The 22,839-nt window shown below is 38.1% G+C and overlaps 1 protein-coding gene across 1 annotated transcript in view; it reads right to left on the reverse strand.

Moving 5' to 3' along the window:
- Positions 1-18,228, reverse strand: part of coro2ba (coronin, actin binding protein, 2Ba) — a 43,426-nt gene extending 25,198 nt beyond the window's left edge. Inside the window, exon 1 of the mRNA XM_056247935.1 lies at positions 18,029-18,228. Within this exon, the coding sequence (XP_056103910.1) occupies positions 18,029-18,043 (15 nt within the window). The 5' untranslated portion in view covers positions 18,044-18,228. The remainder of the gene's footprint in view (positions 1-18,028) is intronic.
- Positions 18,229-22,839: the final 4,611 nt, after the last annotated feature.

The raw sequence follows: 22,839 nt of genomic DNA on the forward strand, positions 1-22,839 counted from the left end.
TATTCTAATGTAAAGGCAACCAACATACTATAGCTCATAAATCCGTGTCTGGAGAGTGTTGTGTGAGAGAAAAAAAAATCACAGGACAGGTTAATTACTTTTGGAGGCTGGCTCAAATTATCATCAAAACAAAAATAAATGACAGATTAGGTGGATGAGGCCGAGGGTGAGAGAAAGAGAAAATGTCAGTATTTCATTGAGACTTGAGATTTAATAAACTGCTTAAGTATTCTTGTAGTATTAATTTTCACATGCAGTTACACATTGTCGGTTAAAAACAAGAAAGTGGCTGGTAAAAACATTGAGTGGCTGGTAGATTTTGAAATCCACCAGCCACAGTGGCTGGTGGACAAAAAAGTTAATTTCCATCCCTGATCCGGATTAATGTAGACGTATAGCCTTATACTGTATCACTCCATTACAGCATCCAAATATTAGATCTCCCCAACCAACTCTGCCTATGAATATTATTCATGCAACGAATCACTCAAAGATACTAATATTCCAACAGCTTCCAAGACAGGAAGCAAGCCTCTTCTGTCTTTAAAATGTGGCACACAAATGGATGAAAGGCCTCCAGAGGGCCACAGTTGGTTGTTAGTTAGACTGCTTTCAGTCCCTCACCATGCCCGTCTTTGTTGGGCATTAGCTAGGCTCCAGTTCCTGCTTCTGAGTTCCGATGCCATTCTGTCTCTGTGGGAGTTAAATAACTCTTGAGCCTGGAGACCCACTGCCTGTTTTGGCAGCTTTGGCTCCAGCTGTGAATGAAATACAGCTGAGAGAAAGCCAGGTCAAGCTGCATGCTGTCCTTTCACACACAGAAAAGTCAGAATGAATGCTGGTGACTTTAGAGATGGGTTTTAGCACAGACTTTGCTATAGAAAATTCAGCATTTACTCAGTGCAGGCATATATAATGAGGACCTGAGATTTACCTGACACGACCACCAAGTTTCAAATGATAACGTTGTATTTTCTCAATGTTTATAGTGTGTTTTTAGTAGATTCGCTATATTTGTGCATTTACAGTGTAATGAGATCATCTTAAGCCATGAGCTTATGTTATTCAGCATTGACAATACCTTGAGGAAAACATAATAACATGTATAAGTTAAGTTCCAGAACAGAATGATTTTGTCAGAGCTGAAGGGCATTTAAATCTCTTCAATTCTCAGTGAAGACAGAACTCTGGGGAGGGAGGAAAACGGCTCAGAGATGGGATAGAGACCCTCATTACTACTGTACTGGAGGGTGTTTTGTGTATGTACTGGGGGGCCCTTTGTTTGTTATTGTCTTTCTGCTTGGCTGTCTTTTCCACCAGACTATGCAGATGCAGCTGCGAGTATCAACTGACACTCAGGTTTTAACATTGGCCTAACTGTTAAAAGGGAGAAAAAATATGAAAAATCTGCATTGTTTTACACTAGGGGTCTCCAACAGGGGGTCCGTGGCAGTAGGGGGTCTTGTCTTGACTGATTTCACAACTTTCGATATGTACTACATCACTAACAATAACAATGCAATAAGATGTTGATTCAGTATCAGACTGATTTAAATCAGTAACTCGTCCAAATTTGAACTATTCATTTAAAGAACCGGCTCATAAGAGTCATTAGTTTAGGAATCAGACTACACTGGTTGCGCTGTATGTGTTTTTGAGTGACTATACTTTTTCATATACTTTTCAATACTTTTTTATGATATGAAAAGTTTCAATACTTTTCATATCATATAAGCGGAGTGTTGTTGTCCATGCAATTAGGGACAGGATGTGCTTGAGGGTTACCAGACTTCGATAAAGAATCAGAAAATAATGAAAGAGGAGGTTATCTGATGTCTTGCTGAGAGACACAAAGTCAAGGACAGCTTTGCTCTGCTCTTAAGGTCCAGTTATGCTTATAAAAGATCCTTTCTATCAAGGAAGCGGTAAACACACTCCTCCTTTCTTTATCCTACACTCTGTAGCCTATATTCCTTATGTATGAATTTTATTTTATTTTAAAAAAAAAATGTCTTGAATAGTCTTGACTTAAACCGAAGTACTTCCATAAAGAACCCGAAAATATTGATAAATACTTTTGATAAGTCCACAGACTCCCAATCAGAAGTTTTGTCAATTACTTTCTCTTTATTATAACTATTTTGCACATTTTAGCATAAGCGTAAGTTATGAAAACTAAAATTACACCGATGGGAAAGGTAAAGTATGGGAATTATGTAGTTATTCCTTACATTTTAATTTCTTAGTTAGGCCTTAGTCATCCAACTTCATGAGATATCAAAACCAGAATGTTTTAAAAACAGCTTTGCACTTCAGACTTTTTTTTTTTTTTTTAAACAATTCACTGTCCTATTTGTCCTATTCACTGTCCTTTTTGGCTTGTAGTGGTCTACACTCTCCACCAATCAACATGCTTTGTCAACACTTTTCAATTAAAGGGATAGTTCACCCAAAAATGAAAATTCTGTCATTAATTACTCACCCTCATGCCATTCCAAACCCATTAGCCATTCGTTCATCTTCGGAACACAAAAGATATTTTTAATGAAATCAGAGAGCTTTCTGTCTCTCCATTGACAGCCTACGCAACTACCATTTTCAAGCCTAGTAAAGACATCATAAAAGTAATCCATGTGACTCCAGTTGTTTAATCTCAGTTTTATGAAGCAATGCGAGTACTTTGTTTGCACAAAAATAAAAACATAATTTACCACTTTCACAAAATCACCACGACGCATGCATGTTGACGCAAGAGCAGATGTTGTTTTTTTTGTGCAAAGCACTCAAACAAAACAAAGTTTTTTCATTATCTGACTTCGTAAAGACTATGATCACTTGTTAATGTGATTACAGATATTCTTCTAGATGTAACATCTCTATGTAACTAACTTTTGACTTTGTAAAATAATACTGTACAATGATTAACATCATTGCTTAACATTCAAAATCAGTGCTAAAGAAGACTTGTTCCCCCTATAATTTATGTCCTCTCGTGTCCTTGTGTCCTTAAGCATCCCTTTATTGGCTCATAGAGCATCCCCTAGAGAGTGTCATTCTCAGGAGAGGACCTGTTTGTTTTCCTTTCTCTAACCTCCCTGTTGTTAATGGTCAGGGTGTGATAAGCAGAACCAACAGATGGATAGATGGGGATTACGGTGGGGAGGTGAAGAGAAGAAGAACAAAGGATAAGGCACACGTTAAGAGATGGAGGGGGAAGGGCGGCAGGAAGTAGATGCAGGTGGGGTGATCATTATGGTCACCATTAGACTAGATAGTGACTCAGCCCTATGCTTATCTGTCAATCAAATGACATAGGATTCACTAATGACATTTTGTTGCACTAAGATGTGTGACCAAATCAGCATGAAATAAGAAGCTTCTGAATAAAATTACATAGAGAATACAGAGTGACTGCTATGTGTGTAAGCTTTCTGAAGCAGCTTGAGATGTCCTGATGCCAGCTCTGAACCGCATGCAACAAAAACATGAGCCCCATTTGCAATGACGGCCATCTGGCAAGTGCTCAAGAAGAATACTCGGTAGTGATAAATAGAATACGCGGCTATAATACAAAATAGACCAAAATATCGGTATTTTCAGATAGGTGCACCAGATCTGTTCTTTTGGATCTGTTCTTTTAAGAGAGGCGGTCAAATGGGGTTAAAGCCCATTCTCTTTGACTTTGACATGCAACATTTCTTTACCGCAGGAGCTGCTCTCTGCTGGCAGAATACTTTTCATTATTTAGAGAGCTCAAACACAGATGTAGATGCACTTTGCAAAATTACTTCCATCCCAACCTACATATTTCCTAGTTTCGGAATGCCAAGAGTCCCGCGAACTTGCATAAAGACTAACAGCCTGTCATCTCTGATTCAGTAGATATCCACTTCACCTGTCAAAATTAATTCATTTATACTGCCCAAGTAGTTTTAGCAGTTTGCTGTTTTATGATTGATAGCTGCTAAAACAAACTGAGCCCTGCGAGATAAAAGAGTTAAATGTTTTTCTTAGATGAATTGCAAGTACGACTACACAATAATAATACCTGACAAAACCTCTGTCAATAACACAATATTAATACTAAACACAATATTAATACTTTAAAGGGTTAATTCACCCAAAAATGAAAATTATGTCATTAATGACTCACTCTCATGTCGTTCTAAGCCCGTAAGACCTCCGTTCATCTTCGGAACACAGTTTAAGATATTTTAGATTTAGTCCGAGAGTTTTCTGTCCCTCCATTGAAAATGTATGTACGGTATACTGTCCTTGTCCAGAAAGGAAATAAAGACATCATCAAAGTAGTCCATGTGACATCAGTGGGTTAGTTAGAATTTTTTGAAGCATCGAAAATACATTTTGGTCCAAAAATAACAAAAACTACGACTTTATTCACCATTGTATTGTCTTCCGGTTCTGTTGTCGAGCCGTGTTCAGTGACGCTGATGACGTAAGACGCTGCTGACGTGTATCTAGTTTGTCCATGTATTCGGGACATTTCGGGTTCAAATAAATATGGCTGGGCAAAAAAATGCAAGTCTTCCTCTGTGTCGAAATCTTTAGACATGTTTGTGAAGATTGTTTTGTTTACAGCGTGCGTCTCCCTCAGACTGTAAACGAAGCTCGGGCGCACCAGATTACACGTCAGCAGCGTCTTACGTCATCAGCATCACTGAACACGGCTCGACAACAGAACCGGAACACAATACAATGCTGAATAAAGTCGTAGTTTTTGTTATTTTTGGACCAAAATTTATTTTCGATGCTTCAAAACATTCTAACTAACCCACTGATGTCACATGGACCACTTTGAGAAAGTCTTTATTTCCTTTCTGGACAAGGACAGTATACCGTACATACATTTTCAATGGAGGGACAGAAAGCTCTCGGACTAAATCTAAAATATCTTAAACTGTGTTCCGAAGATGAACGGAGGTCTTACGGGCTTGGAATGACATGAGGGTGAGTCATTAATGACATAATTTTCATTTTTGGGTGAACTAACCCTTTAATACTAAACCTCACTGTCATCATTTCTAAAGTGAGTAACATTGCTGAGTAAAATTTCTACAGGAATTTGCAGAAATAAAAATGATTGAGAGTGGGTTATTTAATAGTTCCAAAATATAGTGATTCCCCTACCTAGATTATTTTAAGGCATCTTAGGCCACATTTACACTGCAGGTCTTGATGCCCAATTCTGATTTGTCGACTCGCTTACATCATCTTTTAAATGTGATTTGCAATGGATGCAGACGAAATGATAATACAAGCTTTTGCTTTCTGCACCATCTTTAAAGGTCAGGAAGAAAAAAGAGGAGAGCCCTTGTTGGAGCCTGGGCGAATGTATCCGATCTGTCTCCTTATATGGCAAACACAGATGCACATATCAGATTTAATTCCACATATGAATGAGGCCTGAATATCGGAATCCCTGTGTTTTTTTCCTGCTTACACGTTCGTGGGTCATATCTATGGAAGCTTGTTACCGACACGGAATAAAAAAGTTAATTGCGACTTTTCATCTCACAAGACTTTTTTTTCAGAAATGCAAGTTTATATCTTGCAATTCTGACTTTATAACACGCAATTATGAATTATAAAGTCAGAATTGAAAGATATAAACTCGCAATTTTGAGAATTCTGAGATTTTTTTCCTTAGAATTGGACCTTATAACGTGCAATTGCGAGTTTATATCTCACAATTCTGAGAAAAGTCCGAATTTTGAGATATAAACTCTCAATTACAAGAAAAAAACGTCTGAATTGCGAGTTTATGCAAGTATATATGTCACTGGAAGTACCATGTAATGTAAATGCGGCAAAGTAATGTAAATGCGACATATGACACAAAGACTAATTCTAAAACACTATTCGGTCTTTAACGATACCTTGTTTTGGCCAAGTTCTAAAGTCCGCAGCACCTGTATCTTCCACAGAGAAGGCAATCCCAGACTGGTTAGCAATATATTTATATTTCAGAGTTACAGTATAGATAAAAAATAAAATAAAAAGGCTATTTTTTTTATTTTGGAACAGAGCTTTTGCCGATAGTGTAATTTTACATGCATGAAAATGTCAACCATAATGATGGCTTTTATGTAAATGAATTAACACTTGAAAATGCAAATGTATGCTCATTGGTATGAAACTATGGATAGCAGCTTTTGATCTTTAGAGCAGTTATGTGCCTTTTGACAATTTGAAGTAAAGAATTTTGCCTATATGATCATTCTTTGGTGCCATTCTCACATTCACTATGTCTCACCCCTTGTACTGCTCAGTCTATGTTGTGCTTTCTAATCCTATGAAAGCTGCACAGGTTAGTGCCTCTCCAGCATTCTCCATCTTGGAGAAAGCCCTTTTATAAATTGGATTATGGCTTCCGATTTGGCGATGCTTCGCTGAGTGGACAGACTTTCTCCCCTGCAGTCTCTGGCTCCCTGTGTAAGTCTACACAGGAGAGAAGCATCATGGCTCAGACATGCCATCTGGCCTGGATAATTTAGCCAGACACACACCACACCCAAACTCAAAATGACAGCAATACCATAACCTGGTCGATCAATATGGGGTTTTTAATGACAGATTCTTTCTTCGTAGACTGTCAATGTCAAATTGTTTGATTGCATATAGTTTCACAGAAAAAACATTCCGTGAATAAGTTCTAAACATTCTTAGTGTTGTTATAATACTCATATTTCTATTTGACTGTATTCTACCTTCACTATTTTTTTATATTTCCTTACGACCTACAAAGCTGAAACAACAAAGCGTATGACAACACAACAGCAGCCAGACCTCAGAAGCTGGCATCCCGTAATAGTGTTACCCAGCTACTGATGAGCACTGTGACCTTCCACAGTGACATGACAATGTCGTATTAGCCTGTTGTCTTCCTGCTTGGCTAATCTCTTCTGACTGTTTCTCATTGCAGGCAGGATTCTGTTTCAGTGTGACTGCCAGCACAGCACTGAGCTAAAATTGGCTTTTGCAAGGTGTGCTCTGAAATGTGCTCAGGGTAGTGTCAAATATAAAACAGCTGTATGAGAGGCTGAGCAAGATGATGTTAAGCAAAAACATCAGCGAAGGTGGCATCATTAAGGTTGCATTCAAGGACAATAACAATCATTTCTGTGAAATCTAATACACGCACTAGTGAGACATTTTAAATAATTTTTAAATGTCATTCCGTTAACATTCCAATTTATGTCACTGTCACTTCTTCTGTGGCCAGAAGTAGTTCTGACGCAAGGTTGTTTTGAGGCAATTACCTGCAGCTGTAACTTAGGGGTCGGTAAGATTTTAAATGTTTTTGAAATAATTTTCTTATGCTCACAAAGGCTGCATTTGTTTGATCAAAAATACAGAAAAAAAATGAATATTGTAAAATATTATTACAATTTCACCGCGCCATATGATTTTTAAAGACCTAATGCAATTACATTCCCTGATCTGTAGTGTGATTGTTTTTTGTGTCATTGACGTCATCAACAAAATAAATCAATTTTCTTTATTGACAGATTTCTGTTTCTGCACAAAGGCATGCATGTGTATGCGTGTGTCCTTTATGACCTACTTCATGTGACCCATTTTGGACTCATGGATGGACCTGATGGATGTTGATTGGATGATAAATAGTGGCATGTAACATTTGTAGCCATAGTCAAGCTCTGCAAACAGATGCAATAAACAGTTGGAGTGGTTGAGCTACAAATCTGTGTCAGTGGGCCTCCACCTGGCAATCTGTCTGTTCAGGTCTCGGGTCCTGTCAAGCGGTGCCACACTTTTTTTGTTTTTCTCTGAAAAAGTCCACAACATTATTTTTGTCTCAGACATCCTCTCTAATGTCTCCATCATGCTTCTTTTTGTTTCTCACTCTTGCATCTTTTCTTATGTCTTTTTACCGGTCTCTTTCTCTGAATCCTCCTGCTCTGTTTTGTTGTGTGGGATTTGTTTCGTCTGTGAAGTTTGATTAATTGGAGGCTGGAGGCAGAGCCGAGTGATTTGAAAACTGCCTGAAGGAAGTCTGGGCTGCCATAAGTCCAGGCTCACATGGGTTTTGATCCCTGCTTCTTTAAATCGCTTTCCACAACACCGAGTTTCTACCTAAGGCCCGTAAGACATAATGCATTTCTCATTCTAAGCTTGCTCTCTATCCAGACCATATTTTCCACTTTGGATTTCTCCATCCAAGCTGGTTTTTGTTTGGCCGTATTGCCATAAAGTGTATAGAATTGTCTAGAACTGAATTTAATATATTTGATCATATGGTATTATGTTCTGAATGGTGTTTATATTAATATTGATCACTCTCGCTGGAATAGCTAGTCCATGCTGTTGTAAAAGTGCAGTTTCTAACATTGCTCTCTCTCTCTCTCTCACACACACCACACACACAAACAGCTTTGCACTTTCTCACTGATGCATTTTCTAAGAAAATAAAAGGCTTGAGTTTTTGGCATATCACTTCAAAAAACACTGCTTAGGGCCAGAGAATGCTGGGAAGGAATGTGAACCTTCACAGCGCTCAGCTGACCTCTCTCTTTCTCTCTGCTCACAAAGAAAGCTGCTCTCTTTTTCCTTTTGCGGCAATAACCTCAGACAACTTGTAGGTATTGTTTACCTCAGTCTGAAGTATCAAAAACATTTTCATAATTTTCCCACTTTTTTTTTTGCTATATAGGCTACTTTTTTCACAATTTCTGTGCTAATTTTGGATGAGAAAAGATAATCTGTGAAATGGATTTAAACAAGAGAAAATGTGTTAAACCGAGTTAAGAGTACTACACACGTATTAATGGCTGAAAGCATAACATTAGCCATAGCCTAATATTTAGGCTACTAAATGTGAAAGTGATGAGGGATGGATTTATGATCGACAGGCATTCTAGTTGTTATCTGCCGAGTCTCTATGGGCTTGCTAATGATCATGGATGCCACCCCATGTATTTTTATGTACTTTTTGAATATTGCATATTAAAGTTCAATAATTTACATAAAAACACATGCTTGATTAAGGTTGATAAGATTTTTATTCTGTAAGAAGATAACATGCATTAACTATCATGGAAAAACATTTAATGGATAAATACATCATGGAAATTATTGGCTGAGCTCTTGCTTCCTACTAGGTGGCTACAATTTCCATTTCTATGTTGTGCCAATTTCAAACAGTGAAGATTTTGTTCAGTTGAACCCATGGGATGCAAGTTCTGTTTTATTGGTAAATATTTTTGTCTGCATAAATTTCATTTAATTTAATTTTTAACAGCTAGTGCTATAAGGCAACTGGCATATCAAAACTAATTATGGCAGCTCCATCCGAAATTGTGAAATCCTATGTTGATATGCAGTCTAAACTTTGTTTTGAACTCATAGAGGTCAAGGTGTGAAATTACAACACATAAGTGATTGGAAACCTGACATGTACATGAATAGGAACTATTAATGAGTAAATATGATTTCTGGGATTGTACCTATTCTTCATAGTGATAACAAAAATCAAACTCTGTTTACAGAACAGAGCTATTGACTATTTATTTAATGCAACATATAGCCTGTCATATAACATGGGTGAAAGAAAGTGTGTGATTTAGTGTAGCTACTGCTGTTCACTTCATTATCTTGACAAGCACATTTATAGGAGTCATTGGTCAGTGGGATCACATGGGATGTGTACTGCATTACAGATAATGAGCTCCATTTTCAAGAGACAGTGCTTGTATGAGGAGTGTGTTGAAATCCTGAGAGCGTAAGCATATGACCTATCTTCATCATGCTGTCACGCTTTAGTTCCCTCTCCCACACTGTTTGATTTGTGTAGGCTGTAGCATTTCCTTCTCTGGTCCCATGTTCCACTGTGGACCTCTTACACACAGTATACACATAGGGACACAAAAATGGGATTGCAATAATAAAGACTGTTTTCAAAACTGAAGCCATTGATTGAGCCAAAAGTCGAAGTGCTGTTTTCATATATGAAATAGATATTTTAACATTGTGAGTGGACTTATTCTTTTAGACAGTTAGTGAAGTGTGTAAGTGTGTCTATGCATCTAGGATTGCAGTTGCAAAAAGATACAGATATCTCAAGGCAGGTTGCTTAATATAATATTTTCTCAGTTTCTATGCCTTGGAGTAGGATTGAAAACACAGCTAAGACAGACAATGGGAATAACAAGATAGTGTGAACATCCCACACTGATGTCCCACAGCTGCTGTTTATCTAGTGTCTCCCACTGCACTCACTCACTCACCAGTCCAGGACCACAGGAAGCACATCCTCTTTCCAGTGTCTCTACCTCACGTTCACTACAGCTCTGCAGGAGCTGAGCAGGATATTTATAAATGACATGATCTCCTTTCCTTTTCTACCGACAGTCCCACTGAAACTCTCAGTCTCTGTGGAGTTTGAGTATAGTTCTCACCACATAATATGGATGGACAAGCACTTTCTCAGGCTTCATATAAAAGTTGAAGAAAAATTCAGGACTTTTAGTCATTTGTTCATTACTGGATGTTTTCTGTATAAGCACATTGGCCAGCGGGAGGCTTGTGTTGCTAAGCTAGCTGTAAGGATTTGGATCAAATGTGACTCTTCTCAGCGTGTGTGCACACTGCCTGCATAGGGCATAATAGCCAGCAACTTCAGTCCAAATTATAAGATTCCCTTTGAGGATAGAACAAAAAACAGGGTCCAAATCAAGCATGTACTAATACACTTTGTGCCTGCCATTACTCTGATAGTTACTTATTTGTGATTTATTCTAACATGCTTTACTGAAATTTTGTTAGGAATTCTTTAGAGATATCATTTAGGGATACTGTGATTAATAGAGACTATGTCCTATTGATATGAAAGTTTGGGCAGAATATATTGAAGGACTCATTCCTTTAAAAAAAAAAAAAAAGGTTAATAATAGGCTTTAGTTATGTAACAGCCATAACCATGATTTGTTGAAGATAACATTAGAGCGAGGGGCTTTTTCACTCTAGAGAACATTTGATTGGACAAATCTCAAATCTGTATGTAGGATTTAAATATATATATATATATATATTTTTTTTTTGTAAATAGAAGGTTTAAAACTATGTAGTTTTGATTATATGTAACTAAATAATAATTTCCAACATTTGTTAATTTAATAAATGTTGTTTTATGACTGCTAAAACACATGTACAATGGAATTAGCACCAGCATTCTGAAGTTCTTGAATTCGTTTGATGTTGGTAGGCTACCAACACATAGGCTAATCCTATAACTCACACGTGTATAAAACCCAGGACACGCCAAGCCGAAATCAACCAACTACCGGCAACAAAAGTGTGAGTGAGAAAAAGACGACTGTGTTGTCGCCTTTCTTTGGCTTCGTCTCGGCCAAAAAGCTGTGCTTGAACACACCAAAAAGGACTAAAGTCGACTGTCAACTAGCATGTGCGTTCGGTTCTGCGCCGCTTGTAAGTAAATATCTGTCTATATCAGCAGGTTTCGATTGTCTATTTTCGTCATTCAAAAAGGGAAACTGAAACTAGGACTGCACTGCAGATAAACCGTAAGCAAAGCAGCTCTTGCTTACCATTTTGAATATCAATCTGATCCAATCGGCTCATGTTATTATGAAAATATTGATGCATTGGAATTAGGGATGCATCGATCCGATACTCAGTATCGGTATCGGCTCCGATACTGCCATTTTTGCCGGATCGGGTATCGGTCAGAGGAGGCCGATCCAAATCCGATATTGTGCGTATTATTCTGTGTTATTGTTAAGCCCCACAAAAGGCACAAAAACATTATCAAGTACCATAAAGTTTTCGTGCACTATCTTATAAGTGTTCTGAAGCCATTATATAGTATAATGTGAGATAAAAATTAATATTTAAGTCATTAAATTCAAGACCTCGTAAACTTTTTCCCTCCGCTGCGGCTGTCAGTCATTCTCCATTCAGCATTTAACAGCGCGTCGCGTTCTGTTACGACAGGCAACACGATGAAACTCTCCATGATCAAGATGATTCAATGTTACTATTATTATTCTTGATCTGTAGATAAAGGTCTATGGTTTAGCATAAAACAACTTTATATTGCTGGACTTTATTGCTGTAACTAAATCATGTTACTTTCTACCGGGCGTCTGTTAGATCGCAACAGAGTAGCCTAGAGTCAGAGAGCACTATAATTGTTCTTCACGCGCACAGTAACTGAAATTTAAAACTGTTAAAAGAAAAGGCTCAATAAACGATTGCATAGATACTGTGTATAATACACTACGCATCGATATGTCTTTCCTTTGTGCTTTGAACTGTTCAATGCGGATTCGACGCGCTGCGCGCTGTGACTCCGTGTTGCTTCAAGCGCATCATTCTCCGCTCGGGATGCGCATAAGCGCTGTGTGCCGCACTGTATTGGATCCTTTCATAATCATATAATACTACTTTTGCGCAATGAAAGATTATTAATAACCTTTCTTGTTCTGTCCTATCTATCATATGTTGCTGCCTCATTAAACAGCTGTGCTATACATTTAAAACATGTCTCAATTTTATAGTAGCCTATACAGGCTATATATAATAATTTATCTTTTTGATTTTTGTTATCTTGTTTTTCATGAATGTATTTTACAACAATACAAAGAGCAATGTGTAATGTTTGACCAGATTTAGTGTTACACTTATTGTCTCTTATTTGTTCCCCTAAATTTTCTTCACTAAATGTTCAGATTTTATACAATTATTGTGCACTCATGATTTTTCTAGACTAAATTGCACTGCTGAATTATCCACTAATCTAGTTTATTATAGCATTTTTGTCACAGATTATGATCATATATTTTTTGGATTTGTTGTTTTTCTTTAAAATTAAGTTGTCTGTGTTAAGTAGATTGTGTTTAACACACAAAAGAGTGATTATCAGTTCAACACACAGAGTTATAGAAATTCTACTTGATTTAAAAAAAAACTGCACTGGTATCGGATTGGTATCGGTATCGGCCGATACTCAGAATTTTGGGATCGGATCGGATCGGTTTTGAAAAAGCGGTATCGTTGCATCCCTAATTGGAATGCTCAGGTAAGATGATGTAAAATTATAACAGCCTTCTCTCTGTACTGTCTTCTTTGCTCGCTGTCATCACTTTCTCTTTTATTCTCGTGCACTGACTCCATCGCAAAGCTGAACAGCCAATTTGAGTTCTCTCACCGACGGCCCGAAGCCGATTCAACATGCTGAATCGGCCCCAAAAAAAACCCAATGGTGTCTGAATAGAGCCAACAGTGCAGAACACACCTAAAAAACTAAGCACCGATGCTCAAATATGGCCCCACATTGCCCAACATCCAACCGTCAGCTTGGTGTGTCCCTGCCTTAAAGGCACACTGTGGAACTTTTCAACCTTTATAATATATTACCAAAACCCATTGAGATGGTACATCGACTTACAATAGGTTGAATGACACGTCTGCCGTAGCCTGAAGGTGTCTGTATCGCTTTTCCTAGCACTATGTAACTTCGGGTTTCGGGTAGGAACCCGAGCACAAAAAGAACTACAAAATTCAACCGCTTTACGGCATACGTCACTTCCCCCACCACTTCCTCAGATTCTGACGTGAGTGCTCAACTCGCGTTTGATTGCCGTCTGTATGTTTTCGTCATGGCCGAACCAACAGCTACAAGGAAGAAGGCAAAGGTTTTGTCAGAGGACACTAAAAAAATAAAGAAAAAGGCATAGTGACAAATGAAAAGCCAGGACGAGGATCACCATTGGTCCAGCGTTCGCTCGCTGGCGTGAGCTACAGGAGGAGGAGGGGTGCCCGACCGATGCTGACGCTTGCCTGCACACAAATGCCGTTTCCAAGGTGACCCAGATAAATCATATAAGTAGTGTAGTATTTTCTGGTATTCCGGCCACAGCCGATGGTGTTATGTGTGTAATAAAATGCCCACAGCCCATTGTTCATTTCTACACTCAAGCACAGCCCGCCACAGTGCAGGGCTCGCACAAATAAAGTCGACTCATGTCAAATGTACATTAAATGTAGTGAACGTGCCCACGACTCAGTGCCCACAAACACTACACACAACATGTCCCACGGTTTCTGTAAAACGAAACCAACACACATAAGTTACAGTCAGCTCAGGCCGACGGTGTTTTTAGTGCAGTAAATGTGCCCGGCCCGCCGTCCCGCGCCCACATTTACTCAGACATGTTAGCACTAAGCCCCACGGGGCTCGCCCCGCTCTCTCTCTCTCTCAGCAGACTGCTATAAGGGAATCGAGCGCGGCAAGGCTGCCCGCCTCAAACACTGCAAGCACACACAATCTAAAGACACGGGAGGCTGACCCACTGTCTATGGTCTGACCGGTTGACTGTTTGTTGACTTTTGCGACAGTGCTGCGGAGCTTGTGGCCTCTAGGGACGCTAGACGTGAAAGTTACAGGTCGAGCGCCACTAGTGGCCAAAAGTTCCGCGGTGTGCCTTTAAGAGCTGCACAATTAATCGTTAAAAGATCGCAATCTTATGCTGCGTTCCAGGCAGGTTTTTGAGCACGTAAATCACGACTTCAAACCACGACTCACGACTTTATAGCATTCCAGGTCAGTCACGCCAAACTACATGAGCGCAAGGAATTTTGGTAGCTAGATGTAAACAAACCAGCATGGCAGACCTTACGGGGCTTATGCGTATTTGTAATAATTTCTGTCGCCAAAGGTGCTTACTTCTTGTTTATTTGAGGGAAACGGAGGAGGAAAAACGGCGCATATTGTATGGTTTCGCGGGCTATGTGACGTCAGAGCTCGTAACTGGAGTACATCGATCTAGTACGAGTTCACGGGTAAGAAAGTCACAGGTTTGACTTCTGTTCCAGTGCACTTTCACGGGTATAAGGTTGGAAAAACACGGGTTACAGGTTGCCTGGAACGCGGCATTATTCCTATGGCGATTCGGCTTAAACCTTTGACAAGTAGGATCTCATTCTCAACTAACATCCAAATCTGCGTTGGCGTTGCTGCTGACCCAAAGAGAGCAGTTGTCATGATTAAGAAACAGCTTTACGAACAGTGTTTTCAACCACACAGTAGCCTATCATAATTTATTTTGTTACAGTAATCAAAATGTCACAAATGTGCTTGGTAAAAGTTTATAGTTCGGATATAAACAATAATGTCAATGGAAGCGATCAAAATAGAGCAAATCACCTTTTGAAAGTAACTTGACTCTTCAAATAAAGATTGCATCAATTACATCATTATGGCAATAAGTGACTGTTAAAAATCTATTTGTTATTGAATCATTCATTTTGTCAGAACCAAATTACATGTTATTTTGATGTCTAATTTTAGTTGTCTATTCAGAATCGTGGGAGAATAATCGCTATTTTGAACAAAAAAGTTGTGATTCTCAATTTATCCAGAATCGTGCAGCTCTAATATGTATGTAACATATAGCCTAATAGCCTACATAGTGTGTATACACACACACACACACATCTCTGCCAAAACACAACGCCCACTCTGTGCATGAGGTCAGTTATGATAATGTCTTACACCTGCAACTTTACAGTCCTCCTACCCACGCAGGGCCCTTTCAGTCACTCAGACACTCCTGTCAATTGTGTTTCTGTGCAATTTATATGTGCAATCTTCTCTTAGCTTTATAAACACACCTGCAAGCTTCCTACCTTCCTCTCGACCTGTCATGCACATATGTGCAAAGCCACCCACACACACCATAGATGAGGACTCTTCTCACAATATCCCCATAAATACACTCACGCACACTTAGTGATCATAAAGCATTTACATCTGCCTGGCTCTGTGCCTTGATATTGGGGACGGAATTTACCCAGTGGGTCCATTCTCCACAAATGACTGGTGAATCTGATGGCATTTCTGTCTCAAGGTGAAATATATGCTCAGCTTTAAACAAAGGCATGAGGGCACATGTGTTGACCTTCTACCCTAGGAGACAAAATGATCTCTAACCCCTCCTTCAGCTTTCCATCCAATCCTCCCATTTTGTTTGCATCTTTATATGAAATGGATTACTGTGTTTCTGTACATTTAATGCCTCTAAGTTAGTGTGGGAATTAGGGAGTGGCTTTCAGGTGGTTGGCCATTTTAATTCAATTTTTGGCTTTTTAAAGGAATTTTCAACCTCTGATTATTATTTAAAATAAGGTATTTTTTCAGGGCCATAGCTAGCTAAACATCAATGTAATGTAATGCCAAATATTTAACTAAAATAATGATAATTTATTTGTCGGTCTGTGTCCTAATAAATGTTCTGGTATTTTTATTTGTGCTATCATTTTTGTAATTATTTAGCCCATAGTGCTAACCAGCTTTTGTAGATTGTTTGAGAGGCATTTTTGTACACTCTTTCCCCTTTCACTGATTAAAATATTTTTTTTGAATACGAGGCATTTTTTTGGCTGTAGTTCCTAAAATTAACATCCACAGTGATTTATTAACTATAACATTTTACTAATGTGTGACAGGAAGTGACGTGCAGCCAGCTGTTTTATAGCCCTGCAGTGAGATATGCATCCTGTCCTCTTCATGACAGTCCGGGTGTGTGACCATTTCAGTTCCAAGAGTCTGTGAGGATATCCTGCCACACAGCTGTGTGGTCAAACACTAGTATATATGTGCACTCACTCTCACATATGGAGACACACTCTTGTGTGGGATTGCTCTCTGTCTCTCACTGTCTGACACAGAGAGCTGTTCTGCTCAGTCAGCACACATACACAAACACTCCAAGGTCATTTAGCTCTGTACAGTATCCATCACTCGAGCCCCTACTCAACATCTCAACCTTCTCCATCAGAGCAAAACACACACACACACACACACACACACACACACACACACACACACACACACACACACACACACACACACACACACACACACACACACACACACACACACACACACCAGTTCTTACACAGTCAGCACCTGCGTCTTGCGGAGACTGAACTCTAAATAATAACCAAATGTATAATTTTATAATATAGTATAATATAAAATCAAACATATATTTCATATATTAGTTGATTTTTTTTTAATTATTTGAATATTATAAAAAAAATGTTATGGTGTATTATAGATTTAATTATTTATAATTTTATGTACGTATATATATAAATGTTATTAAATATTTATGAGCACCTGTTCACAGTCTTTTATGTTCATCTCAACAATATCAGGCTTAGACCTGGCTGTTTCCAGCTTTACAGACTGAGGAGGAAGACTTTGACAACAAACATGTTTGTACTGCATTAACGGTAATTTCATAGTAATTTTTCTCCAATTTGTATACATTTTGCTCAAGCCTGCAGTGACAGGATTTTAGCTGTGAGAGTCCAATGGCATAGGCAAATCAAACTTAAACACACATTTTGATAATTCAAACATGCACAATGAAGACAAATTACTACAGCCTGATCCACATTTATATTTCTAAGATGAATTCAGCTAAATTGGGCTACTTTTTAAATGTCATCATGACTCAATCCCAAAAAGTGGCCCTTTTTTACTTGAATTCACCCTGTTTCCCTTTTCACCTTCTTTTCTTCTTAGTCCTTCACTCTTTTCTTCTTTTTATGCGTACTGTAGTTTGTGACATGCTCAGTCTATCCTCAGTAAAAAAGCACAGCTCAGGCTTAATACAGGACAGCACTGGATTAAGAGCTTCCTTTCGTAATCAGTCTGCTAAAGACACACAAACACACAAACATGCCTCACCCAGCCAAGACCCACTGCCCTACTGCGGGACATGCACTCGCATATTAAACACACACAGGGATCCAGTTGGACAAACGCACGTAGAAGTTTGTACCGCACAGCAAATCCTGTAGGTATAAGATTCACCTGCATAAACACACACACACACACACACACCACCTGTCCGGCACTGCAGCACACTACAGTCACAGATTCAGCAGAACATCCCACTGCAGTGAAGCCCGAACCCAGCAGCCCCTCCCAGCCTCACAAGCTCCAGTACACGCTTACCTTTGTGACAGTCATGCAGAGAAGAGTGCAGAAGAGTCAGCTTCTGTTCCTGAAATGCTGAGTGAGACAGCAGGACAGAGAGAGAGAGAGAAATAGATGGACTCACTGAGTGCGTGCAGTCTGCAGCCTCTACGACAGCAGAGTGAGACATGAGAGATTGTGAAAGAGGAGGAGAAGAAGAGAGAGAGGGAGGGAGGGTCTGGTCGCTGTCTCTCGCTGAGTATCCGAGCCTATCAGTGCCGCCGCAGCCGTGCTCCTGGATACTGCAGTGAAGTGAGCTCAGCATGTTACTACTCCCCCCCCCCCCCCCCCCCCCCCCTCTCTCTCTCTCTCTCTCTCTCTCTCTCTCTCTCTCTCTCTCTCTCTCTCTCTCTCTCTCTCTCTCTCTCTCTCTCTCTCTCTCTTTGCATGCGCTAATGAAGATTATTGATGTCCACAAACGCATAACCCTGTTCTACATGTCATAATCGTATTAGCTCTCTGTATACAACATACTGTATATTCAAACTCTCCCTCTCTCTCTCTCTATAGTATCTAGGCCTACTACAATAAAAATGTTGTAACTTGGCTGCTAATCAAAATTCAGAAAGCAAACAAAATGACAGAGACTCTGAAATCTTGAAAACTGTCCGAAGAAGAACCATATTAATTAATGTGGGTTTATTAATACACAAACTAGTGTTTTGGTGGAATGTGGTTCCTAAGGTTGTTGAGATAGAAAAATATTAATTGTTTAGTTAAAATGCATATACTTAAAAAAAAGAGAAGCATAAAGAGCTAGAAAAACTATTTTAAGAGGCTATATCATATGACTGTTGCAAGAGATCCATGACTGAGAAAAAATGTAGGATAAACCTAATTTTTTATGTTCTGCTGCCCTCTTGTGGGCTTAAGAAATATTACATCACTAATTACATTTATTGAACAACAAATTTAAAGGGATAGCTCACCCAGGCCCTGGAAAGCTTTTCCACTTTCGACCACTTCCTGAGGTAGTCTAAAGCGCATTTGACCGGATTGCTTTCGTAGTGTAAAACGCTCATCTGGTCAAATGCGTTCCAACAGCCACAAAAGATGACCTACTCTCCGCCTACTGACCTAAGCCTACTGACCAGCGTTCAGAGCAGAAAATAAAGCTGCTGCTCTCCGTAGCTTTTCCCGTTGTCTCCTTTCGCTTTCATATGTAAATTGCACAAGCTTATTTTGTTCATTAGATCGAAATATCTGGGAAAAAAAACATACATTTACTTACCCATAGACCCTCCCCTTGAAGAAATCAGGACAAAACCTGTTCCAAACCTGTATGACTTACTTCTGGCCCTTTTTACAGTAAGTCAGACCCTGCATGGATTCAGGGACTACTTTCAGCAGTTAGCCCCTCTTGGTGGAAGCCATAACTGCATAATTTTCAATGAAAAAAACAAAACAAAAAACTTTTTTTTTTTTTTTAAATGTCATTTATTCATGCAATAGCAAAGCTGAATTTTCAGCATCATAACTCCAGTCTTCAATGTCAAATTATCCTTCAGAAATCAGTCCAAAATGCTGATTTGGAGTTCAAGAAACATTTCTTATAATTATCAATGCTGAACACCATTCTGCTGCTTAATATTTTTGTGGAAACCATGATACATTTTACCAGTATTCTTAAAGTTTAAAAGAACAGCATTAATTTGAAATAGATTTTTTTGGTAACACTTTAAAAGACTTTACTGTCTCTTTAAACCAATTTAATGCGTTCTTGCAGAATAAAATGATTAATTTCTTTAAAAAAAAAAAACTTTTCGTAGTAAGTTAAAAAAATTTAGTTTGAAAGTTTGTCATGGCATTGTTTTATCTTAAGTTAGCATAAAGGCATAGTTCACCCAAATGAAAAGGACCTAAAAAGGAAGATTCTGTCATCATTTACTTATCATCACTTTTTAAAATGATAGTTGACACAAAAATGATGAACGTTCTGTTATCCTTTACTCACCCTCGTGTTGTGCCAAACCTGTATGAATTTATTTATTTTATGTAACATATAAGTAGATATTTATTTTTTTACGCATTCAATGTAAATGGCTTTCCTTGCACAGAAGAAAGTCATACAGGTTTGGAACAACACGAGGGTGAGTAAATGATAACATAACGTTCATCATTTTTATGTCAACTATCATTTTAAGATAACTATAGACTCTTAACTTGGCTAAACATTAAAGTTCAGTTAAGGGTCATTATGTCTGATGTTTAGAATAGTGCTGGGAGATTATGTTTAAATGCAACATCGTTTTTATAGTTAAATTGTAAATAATGTTGTCCAAACATGCAGATACCGTCTGCTCATTAAAACAATGAGCAGACATGACTGAGATAAGACATGCTTTTGAACTTCAAAAAGACCTACTGGAATTATACCTTCGGAAGAAGCAGAGATAAGAGCACAACATGCATTGAATATCTTATCTGCTCATGCCTGAAATTCCTCTCAATAGGCCTTTATATGATTTTGACTGAATCTGGAAGCAAAGTTCTACAGGAACTTCTTGGAAGTGTCGTTTTATAATAGACAGTGATGAGTGCAGTTATGTGTTAACTTAAAAAAAATGTTTTCGGTAACACTTTACAATAAGGTTCATTTATTAAACATTAGTTAATGTATTAACTAACATGAACTAACCATGAGCAATACATTTGTTATTGTTACTGTAAAGTGTTACTATGTTTTCTTTGGGTGTGAATTTGTGTGTGTGTGTTCAATGCAACAGGGGACATGATATTTCCCAGTGCTCGGTTCACTAACAGAATATTAACACTAGGGTGTAGTATTATACACCAGAGCACATACTTACTTATGGTTAGATTCAAGGCAGACCCCCAATTCTGGCTTGACTGTCCACCAGATCTGTCTGCACAGAAAGTGTTACTCTAGTGGAACTTTTAATGTGCAGTTCTTTGGTTACAGCTTCCCATATACATGACACAATGTTCCAGCTACACGCTGTCTGCACAGAAACCACTTCCTCTGAAGTCAGGGGCCAAGGGAAAAACTAAGGGCCTCCAGGAAGGAGACAGGAGAGTAGCTGATGAGCTGAGGGCTTTATGGAACACAAACAAAAGGAATAAGGTGTGTAACATAGGATATGGAAAATTATAGCTAAACTTCAAAGTATTAAAGGGATAGTTCTCCCACAAATGTATGGAAACAAATATTTGAAACATTTTGAAAAATCTCTTCTTTTGTGATCCAGAGAAGAAAGAAAGTCATACAGGAATGTAATGACATGAGGGTGAGTAGATGATGACAGAAGTGTCATTTTTGGGTGAACTAGCCATTTAAATGGGGTCCCTTGTGAAAAAGAAATATACTTTAGTATACCTTTACCCCCGGTTTCACAGACAAGGCTTAACTGAAAGCAACTTGCACTGACATATCTTAAAATATGTTAGTGTCTTTGTTTTGTCTCAAGATACACATCAGTTATGTTTTTTTTTTTCTAAGGCATGAACTAAGGCCTAATCCTGGCTTATTCTAAACCCTATCTGTGCAACCGGGCCTTATAGAGTTCTTATTACAGAAATAATATACTTTTAAAGGAATATATGTTAGTAAAAACTGAATGTAATGTTGGATACTTAATTGCATGTTAATTGCAATTAAATGAAAGTTAATTTTTAATACATGCAATTAGCTGAATTCTAGAGTGCTTTTTGACCAACTTAAGTTGGACTTAAGTAGCCTACATTAATTCAATTTACATTTCAGATATCTTCACTTTTCATTTAAACCTATAGGCTAATTGAGTAAAATCATTACATTTGAATTTGTGACGATATTATGGCAATTATCTTAAATTAAAATATGGGCAATTAGATATGTAAATATTCATATGCCTTTATAAGTCATAGAATAAATTTACCTTTTGTATGAAGCTCTTTTACTGAGATTATGCTTTGTCTGTCAACGGTTATTTAGTTATTCAACTAAATTGTAGAAACACAATTTTAAATAGAATAGTTGATTTAGAAATGTGGACATTAAAACATATAAATATTAATAAGAATATCAAATCATTTATACATTCTGTAGAATTTTACATGGGGTATAGGGGGCCATCTTGCCCCATAGTGGGGTAAGATGGCGTCTTTGAATATTTTTAACATTTTGTGCTTTGACAACTTTAGCAAATGTTTCCATTTATTCTCCTTAATAACACATGGTGCTGATGCACCAACATCCTGATTCTGCACATAAACTCTTATCTAAATATGTTACAATTTAAAAAGTAAATTCCCATTGTTCTACCCCCATCTTCCCCTACACTTATCGAATGACATATCAGAGTTAATATTACTTCTTTAAAGCATCACAAAGTATTGTTAAAACATAATGATTTAAAATGTACTTTAGAGTAAAACGTTTAATTTGACACTATTACTACATGCACTTTTTAAAAGTATACTTTTAAATATAAGAAACAGTCATGAAACTATGCTCTCTTTGAGTACACTTAAGTGGCCTGTTATTTCATAATTAAATGATCTGCAAGTACATTTTTTGTACAAGTACAAGCGCACTAAATGTTGATATGACTGTAATAAGGACATTTGACCTAGACTTTTCTAGATAATGTTGTATTTAGCCGCAGTAGTTTTCTTTATAAGGTTGTATTCCCAACTATATAATTTTACCTATAGTGTCCAATAGATCTGCCCCTTTATAACATGACAAGTTGAAGGAAACCATGTGACCCCACCCCCCACATCCACCATAACTCTCTCTGCATGTTTCCTCATAGTGATACATTAAGGTTTGCATTGCACACGTGGCA

This window comes from Rhinichthys klamathensis, unplaced genomic scaffold, assembly GCF_029890125.1.
Source record: "Rhinichthys klamathensis goyatoka isolate OS25496 unplaced genomic scaffold, OSU_Roscu_1.1 h1tg000051l_1, whole genome shotgun sequence".
Lineage (NCBI taxonomy): Eukaryota > Metazoa > Chordata > Actinopteri > Cypriniformes > Leuciscidae > Rhinichthys > Rhinichthys klamathensis.